The sequence below is a fragment of the Oenanthe melanoleuca genome, chromosome Z, assembly GCF_029582105.1.
Source record: "Oenanthe melanoleuca isolate GR-GAL-2019-014 chromosome Z, OMel1.0, whole genome shotgun sequence".
NCBI classification, from domain to species: Eukaryota; Metazoa; Chordata; class Aves; order Passeriformes; family Muscicapidae; genus Oenanthe; species Oenanthe melanoleuca.
In genome coordinates, this window is record NC_079362.1 from 39,686,542 (window position 1) to 39,699,223 (window position 12,682).

The following is a 12,682-nucleotide window of genomic DNA, read 5'->3' on the forward strand; positions in this document are numbered from 1 at the left end:
CATTGAACAAATGTGGATTTTGTAACACTCGGGTTTTTTCACTAAACTGGTTTAGAAGAAAATGGGCTCCTGTGTGTATTTCATGTTCAATGTTTGTATGAATTGAATTGACAAAGCTCTCTGCCAATTACAGAATCATAACATCATTAAGGTCAGAAAAGACCTTTAAGATCCTCCTCTAAGTCCAGCCATTAACCCAGCATTGCTGTGTTCACCACTCAGCCATGTTTCCAAGTGCCAAATTTTTATGGCACAACTTTTGAAAACTTCCAGGAGAAGCCTGACCACCCTTTAAGCGAAGAAAATTTTTCTAATGTCCAATTTAAACCTTTTCTGGTTTGAAATGGCAGCTTGGGGCCATTTCCCATTGTCTTGTCTCTTGTTACCTGGAGGAGAAGCTGACCCCCACCTTGATACAACTCACTCCTTTGAGGTGGTTCTGGAGAGCAGTGATGGTAATGCAGCGAGCTGATGGTGACTGGAAGAGCATTCTGGTTTCCAGTGACCGTGGAAGTAAGCAACATTTGTTTGGAGCCATCAGCTGTAGCTTCTTGGTCCCAATGAAGTCAGTGATGCAGGGCTGCCAGGCTGGTAAACCCATATCTGAGCTTATCTTTTCCTTTTCCTCCCAAGTCTTTCTCTTTGATCATTCTCATAAATTCATCTGCAAACAGGTCAGCTCTGCTTTTCCCCCACTGGCCCTGGCTTTGCACCCTCATTTAATATTTCTAAGATGACAGGGGAAAGAATAACTCTGTATACCAGGGCAAGCAGGGTCTTGACTGCTTAAGCTGTGACCATGAGAAGAGCCTGGGTGCTGCAAGGGGTACCATATGAGCCATAGGGCTATGTTAGGGGAAGCATAGCCACCTCATCTTTTCAAACCCCTTCTACCTCCATTCAACTCCAGAAACATGCCTGTAGCTGGAGAATCACCATTCTCTACAGGCAGCTCCAAATTCCCCTCCTAGAAGACGGGTGTTCTTAATTTCACCTGTGTAAATCCCTCAGACCATCTTTCATTTTCACCTGTAACTAATAGTGAATCCTAAGTTGAGTCCTGTGTCTCTCAAGAGGTCCAAACCTACACCCCCAAATACTTAATTCATATAGTTAAGGAGTCATTTATGGAGAGGTGGTGACATGACATTCCTGAGCTGCCTGTTCTCCTTGCTGTAGATGAGGGGATTCACTGACAGAGACAACACCAAGCACAGGACTGCCAGCCATTAGATCCAGAGATGGGGAGGGGATGGAAGGGGGCCTCAAGTAGGTAAACATGTCAACACTGACATACAGGGAGACTATGGCCATGTGAGGGAGACAATGCCAATGTAAGTAAAAGTCATACATAGAATTTTAATTGCCCAGTTGGAAGATCTTCATTATGGTGTACATCTTAGGCTTAATATCTAAGTGGATCAGATGATTATAGCAGTCTAGCACCAGAATTTAATACAGTCTTAAGCAAGTTTCATCATGTTAAACAGATATTTTTTTCTAGTTGATAATTTACACTTTTCTTAATCCTGCATTTAATATAGTTACAGACCAGTTCTATACAAGCATTACTCAGGTGAAGTCTAATGAGGACCAAACTTGGTTTTCCTGCCCTGTAGATTCTTAATAGTAAATGGCATGTGTTTATTTGCTCTGCTAACCCTGACACAGTAGCAGAACAACAGTGGATAAATGTGTGGTTTTTCTGTTCTGTAACACTCTGAGAATAATGAAGGACACTAATCTTGTCATTAGCTGCAGTTAAATAAGGTATGTTAAAATTCTCCTGATGTGCTGTGCTGTTACATAGAAACATTACTGCATATTCAGAATTGTATGGTACTTCTGTCACCATTAAAAATTCCAGTGTGTATATATATGTGTATATATATTTTGGAGTGTGTTGGGATTTTTTCCCATGCAGAATTCTTATCTAAATTTTACTTCCCTTTCCAAATCCAGGTGCAGTTATACACACCAGTGCTTATCAGTGTACATTCACTTTATAGGTTGATACTCAACTGTCAGCAATGAAGCAAACGGGGTTCAAGCAGGCTGACTTGAAACAGCAGAAAACCAGTGAAGATGTTCCTAAAGCTGTACCTACAGTAAGAAAGACAGACCTGATGCAGGCTCAAGGTGAGATGGAATCCTTGGTTCACTAACAACTGGTTAAGAACGGTTGTAATTCAACTGAACATTTAGAAACATTTTTGTACACCAGATTAAGATGAAAAAAGTGACACCAACAGTCTGAACATCAGTCGGGTTTCCAGCTGATGAAAACTTGCTAGGATTTCTGTTGGTTCAGTTTTGTTTTAGTAGGTATGTTGCACATAAGGGAAAGTAAAAATATTTACAGTTCTGGAGTCATGTTCCTCATTTAATATGGAGAAAATACCCAACTTTTGGAAGGAATAATTTTCAAGCATACTTAAAATTTGCTTTCTTAGTAAGCTTGGCATACTCAGCCTGGCACCCTTCCTCTGTGTGGAATAGCTGAAAGTTAGGCTTACAGCAAACACACATCTATACTTCCCGTGTGTTGTCATTGAGCCAAATGCAATTAAAAGAAATTATACGCATGGGTTTAGGTTGTTAGCCTAATGGTTCCTTTTGGCACTAAACTTCAGAAACTATTAATTTGAGTGGATGTATCCTTGTGTGCCTGTTTTGCACAGTAGTGTGTGTGATAGAAATTCAATTCTTACAGTGTCTACTTACAGTTTAATTGAGAAGATGTAATGGGTTTTTTAAAATGAAAACGCAGATGCATGAGAAAAAATACATATGTTAATGTCAAATAAAAATTGTAGCAGTCCTGCACTTCACTCTTCATGTTTAAAAATAAGAACAGATTTGGATACTTGCAAATTTGCCTCTGTGATGCTTTATCCTGAGCTGCTTTTAAACACCAAATCAATTTTATTGCTGGTAGCAAGATGTAACACACAGAAACCTGATGCTTACATAGAACACCACAATTTTTATTTAAACTGCTTTGTTTCACTTGCCCAATTTATTAATCATATGTACCAAAATTTTAAGGACGTAGAAACATGAATCTGTTGACAGTAAATAAAGTTCCCTTCTTTAGCTGTTCCTAGTAGGAGAAACATGAGTTGTCTTCCTCTTATCTCTTGAACTGATGTGATTGGAAGATACTCTTTCAGAGGAAAATGAATTTAGTGAGAAATATAAAGCATTATTTATTATAGGTTTTTTTCACTCAGAATCATTTTTGTTGTTTTCAGAAGGAACAGACAGCCTAACCAACATCAGAAAACAGGAGCCTAAGGCAGAAGAGGAGCAGCTTTCTAGTCACTTGGAAAAACCTCAAGAGTCACTTAAGGCTACTGCAGGTCACAAGGAAATGCTGCCTGAGTCAGAGAAGGACCCAAATCCACCTGAGGATGAGAAACAAGTAGCTGGGCAAGATATATTAGAGCCAGCAGCAGAGCAGGCTGCCAGTGAGGAAGTTGAGAGGGAAGAGCTCCTAAATTACGATGATAAGCAGGATGACTTACCCCCTGGAAAGGCTGGTATGTAGCATGTCAACAAAATGAAAGTGTGGAATAGGGCATGATTTCCACAACAGTGGTGGAAGCGGGCCAGACTTAGTACAAGTATTCATAAAGGTCAGTGTGATGTGGAAGGTGTCAGTCCTGAGCAATCTGCTGCAGTGCACGAGTTAAGATGTAGGCTTCTGATTGTGCAACACGGAGCTGCCAGGCTGAGTTCCTCTGCATCACCGTAACAGTCCTACTATCTCTCCATTGGCTCTACAATGTGTTGAGGAAAATTCACCCCAAAACTTTTTGGTACTGGAGCTTTAAAAGAGTATGATGCATCTGAAAACGATGAGATGTTAATCATCCAAAGCACTGATGAGTAGAGGGTTGCTTATGCATGGATATTTTTCAGTTAGTATTTTTACAATGTCAGTGTATGAATACTAGCTATTCCTATTTCAAAAAAAGCTACCATGAGTAAAACTGGTTACTCAGACTTCAGGTATCTGAAGTTTAGTGTTGTGAGTCATCAAAACATGGATCAGATATTGTAAAGGTGCCAGTTTCTGACATCTATCAAGTGACCCTGAAATTCACATGTCAACAGCACTGAGCAGCAGAGTATTGATGCTGTGTCTAAACCTGACAAATGTCTAGACATTCCTCTGACTTGAAGGATATACCCCAAAGAGATGTAATTACAAGTTACCTAAATTGCTTTAACAGAAATAAATAGAAGAAAAGTTAGATTTAAAAAAATAATCCAGTGATTAGTGCAAGGAAAAACCTCTGCCATGCAGCCCATGAAAGCTCAGTTTCAAAGGTCTGCATTTCTGTCAGCTTAAAAGGCCAGGGGGATACACTTCAGGCCTTATTGTTCAACCTTACTGCATAGGTTCCTTGTAGCTAAATGACCTTAAGGTCGAAAGACTTCTTCTGTAGTCTATGGGCATCCTCTTTCAAGAAGAGCTGCTTCTGAAATTTTCAGACCTTTAGGTCTATAATGATAAAAATCTATTTGATATGGTGGTCTGAATATGGCTTAAAATTTTCAAGCCTCTTTCTTAGCCACTTACTAACTGGAAGGCTTGTCTTAAGAACACTTAAAACAGAGGCTGTGGTCCATCTTAAGTGAGGTTTACTTACACCTCTCCGCTGTTACCTTTTTTTGTGGTTGCTTATTTGAAAAATAATGATAGTAGTTTGGCAATCAGAAATGTTTCCATTTATGCCTGAGTTCTCTATCTGAAGAAATCTTATGATAGTCAATGAATGTTGCTTAACAGGAGTTAATGATTGGGTGAAGAAAATCTCTTCTAGGAGAAAAGTACTTTTGTGACAGCTTAGCACATCATAAAACACTTTATGCTATAGTTACAGCATTCTGCTTACTGGACAAGATAAAACAAGAAGGGGTTTTCAGCAATGGTTTCAGGTTTTCCTCTTCCTCAGGCTGTCCCATAATGTATTCTGAAATTGTGTAGTGCTCTTTATGTTCATCAGAGTGCCATCTGATTTTGCTATGCTTTCCAAATCCCAGAAGACTGTCTTCTATCTAGTTCTTTTGACAGGATTTACAGCCAAAGTTGCTCTGAAAATTAATACTTCAAAGGAGAAATAGTATAAAAACTTACTCAGAACAGCAACTCATTCAGTAGCAAAGTAATTCTGTGGAAGATGTTTACAATCAAGCACTGTTTTTGTGTGCAGATGACCTTATGGTATAGTATAAAACTACTTAATTTTAATCTTCTTCCAGACAAACAGGAACATGAAGCAGTAAGCCAGGACAAGGATGTTGATTACAACTTAGATGTGAATGAAGCTGAATCAGAAACAGACAAGCAAGCAGCACTTGCAGGGATTGAAAATGGTAAAAAAGAAAAACACCAGTTTTAACCTAAATATCATGTGCTGAAAATGCTAAGATGACATTTTGCGTGGTATGCTGTAGCAAGCTTTACCTACGTAATTTATTTGTTTTAACTTTCCCTCATGTTTATATACTATTTTCTGTATAGTCCCACTGAATCTACTCTTTAGTGGGGGGTGTGGTATTTGTAACTTTACTGTACTACACAGTATTTAACAGTCCTTACAAAACTTCTTCTGTTGTTTCCTAGATAGAACTTTCTATATGAAGAACTGCTGCCTCTTAAAGAGATTTCTATACCTTTTTATTTTTTTCCTCTCATTAGTTCAAAACCCTGAAGATCTGAAGAACCACTTACCTGACCATGATGAAGGACAACAGAAGTTGTGAACAAAGGAAGTTCATGATGCAACTGAGTCACGTCTTCATCCAAATGCAGAAATGATCCAAGCGAAGTGATCTTAGAAGATTTTGATTATCTTCTAAAGACTTGACTAGGGGCCCAAACCGAGTAGTACTGTTTAGTACTGTTGCAATAGGGGAAAGATGTAAATCTCTGGTGGTTTGTTTCAAAGCAGTTTGGCCTCTGCAATGACTTTCTCCTTCCTATAAATTATAAAATTGCAATCAGGTAGCAATAAAGGTGGTAACTTTGAATTGGCTACTTTGTATAGTCATACTACAGTATGCGTAGGTGTGGATTGGTGGTAGGTGATGAGCAGTCCTCTGCCAAGGAAGGATCTCTCCCCTGAGCAATGCACAGTAATCCCCAGCTTAGTTTTAAGAATTTAAGGAGCTGTGTTACTGTAACAAAACACAGGAAGGATGAAAAAATCCATGCTGCAAACTACGCTTGTGCTTCTTGTGGCACCTTTTTACTGCAACACAGACTGAGAAGGCACAACTGTAGTCCTCAGATACTATGCAGAATGATATATGGACCTGGGCCTCCAAATTAAATTCCTAGACTACACTCTTGAGGTGTGTTCTTAGCTTCAAAGTAAAAAAAAAAAAAAATCAAATAAGATTCTGATGATAGCAGCTTCTTGTTAAGAGATTAGCCTTGTTAAGAAATTAGAAGATTTTTCTGAAAGCTCTGTTGATTCCACAAGGTCGGTACTACAATTTGGTTACCGTTACTGTGCACAAGTTAAGTGTAAAAATTAAAACCCATAAACTTTTCATGACAGAAGCTCTCTGAGATGGTGTACTACAACTACTGTTCACTCCACCCAGTCACTATCTTCTTCAAGAGATAGGAATGCAAATGCTTGCCTTGTACAGTAGCAATCTCAGCTGTTCAACGTGGCTCATCTTCTCTGCTGGACTTCTGACAGAGGTAACTAGACTATGCATTTAGAAGACAGGGCAGTGTCTCCCACAGGTGAAGCTTTAGATGTTATTAAGTCCTGTGTTAATCACAATGTATCATCTTGTTAATGTTCTGCAGTCCTTTTCTGTAACTTGTTAAATGTAAACTAAAAACTAGTTTACTTGCAGTAAGCTAGAAATACCCTCTACTTGCCACTAAGGCACCCTTAACTGCAGTCCAACCACCATGGTATAGCCAGCTGGTTTGAAGAAATTTTTATATTTGCGTCAGCTTCCAGGACCAACACCTGTGTTTGGAGCATTCTTGGTGAGTAAGAACCTAATTCTATCAAGACAGCACAGCAGCAGACAGCTGTGACTAACTTGCCAACCAGCATTCCATTTAAGAAAACACAAATTTGTCTTTGCTTTCTGTTACAGCATTTCAGTTTGTAACTCCTTTTCTGGTGTGTCGTTCTTCAGTGTACTAGTTTATAGCTGCTGTGCCTTAAGGTATCTAAACATGCAAGTGGAAGGCTGTGTATGAAAAGAGTATGAGTTGTCATCAAGTGAAGGTCAGAGTTGAAGGCAAATTATACCTATTAAGCCTAAAAACAGAAACAGTTCACAGTTTTTCACCTAAGACCTAACTGGTCTGGGCTGCTACAGTCAACACAGCAGGAAAAACAAATGCTTGCAAGCAGGAGAGAAGAGTAATGAGCATCTGTTCTGACAAGTATTGGGAAACTCGGGTTATTGGGATTTTTTTTTTGCAAATAATGACAGTATCATCAACTTTAACATCAAAGTGTTTACCCGTAATTCAGATAAAAATATTTACCCATCTTCTTAGCATTTTCCTAGGACTTAATCTGTAAACAATTATGCAACTGAGATTTAAGTTGATCAGGAATTTAATATTGATTGTTAAAAAGCATATATTCTAACAGTAAAAAATAGACAGTGAAACACTATATTCAAGTTGAATGAATAGCTTTACCAGTATCAAGTTAAAAACTCCAAGGCATCAAACACTTTAGGGTAATTAATATATTATCAGAGAGTTAGTTTAAAACTGTTTCGGCTGTGCTTCTGTACATTTTTGGGCTTCTCCTAGCCAACTGGATGTTGTCCTCCATAAATATGGCCACCTCTGTACAAAGCACACTTGCAATCCTCTGAGGGCAGAGGTCTGAAAACCTGCATAAAAGCAATGTTCGAAAGCATGAAGGACTACAGTTTTATTCACAATAACTTCAAGTGCTTCATTCTAACTTGGGTGGTAGATTTCTAGTAGGCAAGAGGCCTGTATGTCTACCGTACAGGATTTTAGAATTAAAGGACCTTTAGTTGAACAAGAAATTAATTTGGAACTGTGGTGTACATATTGTTGTCTCTCACTGAAGTTTTAAGTTGTGTGAGGTATTACTACTTTCCTCTAATCATCTTGGTGCTATATTAGCACTCTGGTTTAGCTTTCTTTACAACTAAACCTGATCCATTTTAGGTAAGCATTTGAAAGTAATCGTCTCTAGTGTATTGATGTTATTCTGTACAATTTATCCAGTTCTAATTGTAATGAAAAGGGGAAATAATATTATTGCTATTTTCTTGGTTCCACAAGTCACATGTAATTTGCATTCTCTTTTACTTGCTGCTTGCTTTGGAGAAATAACAAAAGGCTGTCCTTGAGCTACTGTCATGTAGTTCAGGATCTTAAGGATGGGAAAGATTTTGTGGCTTTACAAGAAGCCAGGTGAATGCTCAGTGCCATTTTACTTCTACATATTCCAGGCTTTTTATTCCTTTGGCAGCTATGTGGAAGCATTCAATTATATTAATCATGATGATGAGCAAACATGTTAATGTGATGGGCCATCTCCTTAGCAGAGAATTTGGAAAAAACATGTCTTCAGGACAGTACTTCTGCTTATTTCAGGAAGCTGCAAATTGCTGGAAGACAAGTGGGTGTCTCACATCAGAGGTTACTCATTGTTTTCAAGTTCTAGCTTGGCAGTGCTGCTGCTCAGGGGATGAAGCTGAAGTGGTATAAATCCCCAGTAAAATCAGGTGATAGGATTAACACCAAGAAATGTCTTGTACAGTCAATATGGAGTTACAAGCTCATGCCTGTGGTGGAAGTCAATGTACACCAAAATGAAGAATCTTCCTGTCCAACAAAGGATTTGCTTGTATGGCCTAAGTATGACTTGGCCAGGGCCAGGTCAGCTTTCTGAACATTTCTCCTTGCTACAACACAACGGCTTACCTCTATTATTTCACATCTGAAAGCTTCGAAGGCAGAACTATTCCATGAAGGAATAGGATAGGTTTGGGGATTCTCCTGTTATGGATATTTATACCTGTAAATTATTACGGAACACAGTAGGATCCAGCAGCCCCATTGCAGTCAAAAATGGAGAATAAAAATCATGCAAGTATAGCAATCCCTCGTTTGCAGGAGCAAATATTAGGGTTGCAACAGAGTTGCAGAATTGGTAAAATAGAGTCCTCAATGTCCAGCGCTACTGCTTGTGCCTGCTGCAGTGTCTGCTGTGCAGATTCTCCAGCACTTTGAGAACAAAGACAAAGGAACAAATTCCAAATAGGAATCACTCACTCAGTAGCTAAATGATTAATTTTCATCTGCTCTTGGTCTCTGTAAAAATCGTTTTAGCTTAGAAGATGTGGTGAGAAAAAAACTCCAGCACTTCTCTACTTGCAAAGTGAGCAATTCTGATATAATTAAGCAAAAATATAGAAACTCAAAATCTCTCCATGTGATTTTGTTAAATACAGAATTGCAGTAGCTCTGCTGCGCACATCAGATATGAGACTCTACTGCATGATTTTTATTCAGTTTCTAAATCACCACTTTGTAAGAATGCAGTAGTAACAATTTATGATAAAAATCTGTAATAATATCAACTAAGATACAATGTTCTTTAATAACAGTTAGAATCAGCTTCACGCATGAAATCCAATAAACTTTATACAAACCACTTTAAAACAGCAGTTGTGATTCAAATCACATAAAGGCAGCAGACTATGGATATTCCACATAACAGTACGTTTACGCTGGATGTCCCTCGCAGTCCAAGTGCAGCACTAGTTACTCTCCTAGAGCTGGTATCTGCTACACAGATATACTTCAGGTAGCCTAACAAAAATCTCTTGTCCTTCAAACAAGCTTCACAACTGGAAAGTATTTATGAGGAGAGAAGTCGAATTCTGGAGGAACCTATAAAGGAAAGATTTAAAACATTAGACAGCAGTACTATTAAAATTAATATTCAAAATGAGAACAACCTGCAGACAGAACAAAAAAATTAAACAGCAACTCATTGAAAAAAAAAATAGTCCTTGTGGCAAACAGCACTCTCATGGCTTTGTTCACACAAGCTGCTGTTACACTTGCTTGTTTCCGCTATTGAAGAATACTCTTATTAGTCTATGTTGTCCTACAAGCATTTCCCAATTTTTTTTCTCTAAACATTTATAGGTTAGAATTTTCCTTATTTAGGTAACTACAACAAACTATTTCCAGGGGAAAAATAAATTGTTACTTTCCCTGTTCTTAGAATGTGTTCATTTGGCTTTCAAGAGATCTGTGGTGGCTTTACATAGAATTAAATGGATGACTGATGTTGGACAATCCCCAGATCACTGAATCCAACCTTCACATATTACTACATTCTACATTCAATTGAGCTGGCATTTCCTTACCTTAGAGTCTTTCTTATGGCCTCCAGCCAGCAGCTTCATGACCACAATATTGGGTTTTGCAACTTTTAGAATTCGATTGACCTAAACACAAAACAGACAGAAGTCTTCAAGTCAAAGCATCTGACCTCACAATTATTTCTAAGATAATACTGTATTGTTTACATACTATTAGCAATACAGCAGCTCTCTTACAGGATCAGTTTAACAGAGATCAGACTGTTTTGGATTTGCTTTTAAGTACAACAGCTGAATTAATTAAATTTAATGAAGGGTGTCATTATTAAAGAAGTTTAATGAAGACTATTTTAATAGTCACTTTTTAAAAAATTCAACAGACCATAGAAACCACAGCTTTAACAATTCTTGAACAAAAACAACATGGGAACTATGGCCCGTTCTGTGGCACTCATGCAAATAAGGGTACAGATAGATTCCAGGTGTCTAATCTTTAACACAGCAACACAATGGTAAGAAGAACTCAAGTAAGAAACTGGTGCTTTTTTGCACGGAAATGCTCTGGACGTGCTCCAAACTACCTCTTAACTATCTTGTGAGTACTACCAGAGTCCAGAGAGGAGAAAGTGATTCCTAAATTCTCAGGAGGACCTAATTCTGTAACTCTTCTTAACCTGCTAAGAGGTGACAGAAAAAGCATCCTTCTTGCTCCAAAATACAGTTACAGATACTTAAGGTTTTAGGCTATGGACAAAGAGGGAGAAATTCCTATCTGTGTTTACAGCTCAGTGCTGAGAAAACTGCTCCAGGGAACAAGTGCCAGGCTCAATCCTTTTTCCATCCTAATGATATTCATACCTATTTTCCCCACCTCCCAGGAGTCCACCTGAGTTACTAGAAGCCAACTAAGTGCAGCAAGTATGTTATCACTGTCTGGTGATAATGCTGTTCTTTTCGAAAGGGGCTAGAAGGCAACATGCAAGGAAATAAGCTGCTATCCGGCAACTTGTGTCCCCTGCAGAGAGCTTTTTTTTAACAGTGAGTACAACTTTATTACAAGCTAGCTGATGTACTGAAACAGACTGCTGTGTAAGATGCAACCACTCTCCACGGTCTACTCCTTAATCAAAGCACTCAGCTTTGCTCAGAATTTTATGAAGTATATTTTGGATCTCAAGGAGATCCAGCTGAAAACAAACATTCTATTTTGAGCAAATACTCCTTTTCCTAGTATTTCAGTCTTACCTCATTGTCTGGATTCGGAATATTCTCAAGAATCATTTTAGCTTGCTGGTAATGCTTGCTAGCTGCCATGTAGAGATCTGATGACTGAGGAGGTGGGCTATACTTATTTAAATCAGACATTTCCTAGTGTGTTACAGAAATACAGAAATACATGTTAAAATATATAAAATTGAAATTTAAAATTGCCAGATGATTATTTTTACCACATTACTATATTCAAGAGAAGAGTTACGTCAACTAAATACTATTTTAAAAATCAAAAATTGAAAACATTTATTTAAAATGGCAAAACCCAAGCAACAACACAGTGCTCAACTATTACAGTGCCACAAAACATAATGAAACTCTCACAATCTTTATAAAACAGTCTCTCTCTTGAATAAGTTGCTGTACATTTGCTTTAATAGTGGCTAGCAACAGGGTATGGAATTACAGGAAAAAAAACCAGGAGAAAATATAAGTATGTTGTTTACTCAAAGCTACAGCAAGTCAGATGCTGAAACTGCACAAAACTTCATTTTATATAATTTTGATTCCACCAATTTTTTTTTTTTGTTCTTGATTAGGGATTTAAAAAAACCTCCTTTAATGACAAGGAGGAAACCTTGATAAATTCTTAATTTCCACTACAACAGTTCCTAACATTAAACTGGAGAGAGTAACTGAAATAGAAAGTAGCACTGTTTCAGTTCAGACTAGCCCCACAGGTGAGACTAATAATCAGCTGGGTGAGCAGCCAAGCATACTGCAAACACCTCGCTGAATATAAGCCAACAAGGTGCTCTTACTACAAATCAGACAAGCCCCATATGGGAGTATACAAGCAGGAATATGGTCAGCATATCAAGGAAGGTTATCATCCTGAACACAGTTGTTTGTGTTCTCTTGTTTGAAATACTGCATCCAGGGCTGGATCCACGCAGTTCAAGGAAGATGGTAAGATGTGGAGATGGCTGGGGACCTACAGCATGTACACCAGAGGGAGAGGTCGGTGGACCTGGAAGAATGCTAATGGGTAATTTTAATAGAAGCCTACAACTACTTGAAAGACAGTTACAAA

General features: G+C 38.2%; 2 protein-coding genes across 6 annotated transcripts in view; one reads left to right on the forward strand and one right to left on the reverse strand.

The window, feature by feature from the left end:
• GOLM1 (golgi membrane protein 1) overlaps positions 1-6,042 on the forward strand; it is a 31,113-nt gene extending 25,071 nt beyond the window's left edge. Inside the window, exons 7-10 of one of the 2 annotated variants that reach the window (XM_056514270.1) lie at positions 2,010-2,139; positions 3,255-3,542; positions 5,272-5,385; positions 5,711-6,042. In XM_056514270.1, coding sequence (XP_056370245.1) covers positions 2,010-2,139; positions 3,255-3,542; positions 5,272-5,385; positions 5,711-5,775 — 597 coding nt within the window. In that variant the 3' untranslated portion in view covers positions 5,776-6,042. The remainder of the gene's footprint in view (positions 1-2,009; positions 2,140-3,254; positions 3,543-5,271; positions 5,386-5,710) is intronic. The other variant, XM_056514271.1, reaches the window with a different exon arrangement.
• Positions 6,043-7,592: 1,550 nt separating this feature from the next.
• The window catches only part of NAA35 (N-alpha-acetyltransferase 35, NatC auxiliary subunit), a 28,391-nt gene continuing 23,301 nt past the window's right edge, over positions 7,593-12,682 (reverse strand). For 3 of the 4 annotated variants that reach the window (XM_056514267.1, XM_056514266.1, XM_056514268.1), the window contains exons 21-23: positions 11,623-11,745; positions 10,423-10,503; positions 7,593-9,937 (exon numbers count right to left, since the gene is read on the reverse strand). In XM_056514267.1, the coding sequence (XP_056370242.1) occupies positions 9,878-9,937; positions 10,423-10,503; positions 11,623-11,745 (264 nt within the window). In that variant the 3' untranslated portion in view covers positions 7,593-9,877. Of the gene's footprint in view, positions 9,938-10,422; positions 10,504-11,622; positions 11,746-12,002; positions 12,584-12,682 lie in introns of those variants that run through there. The other variant, XM_056514269.1, reaches the window with a different exon arrangement.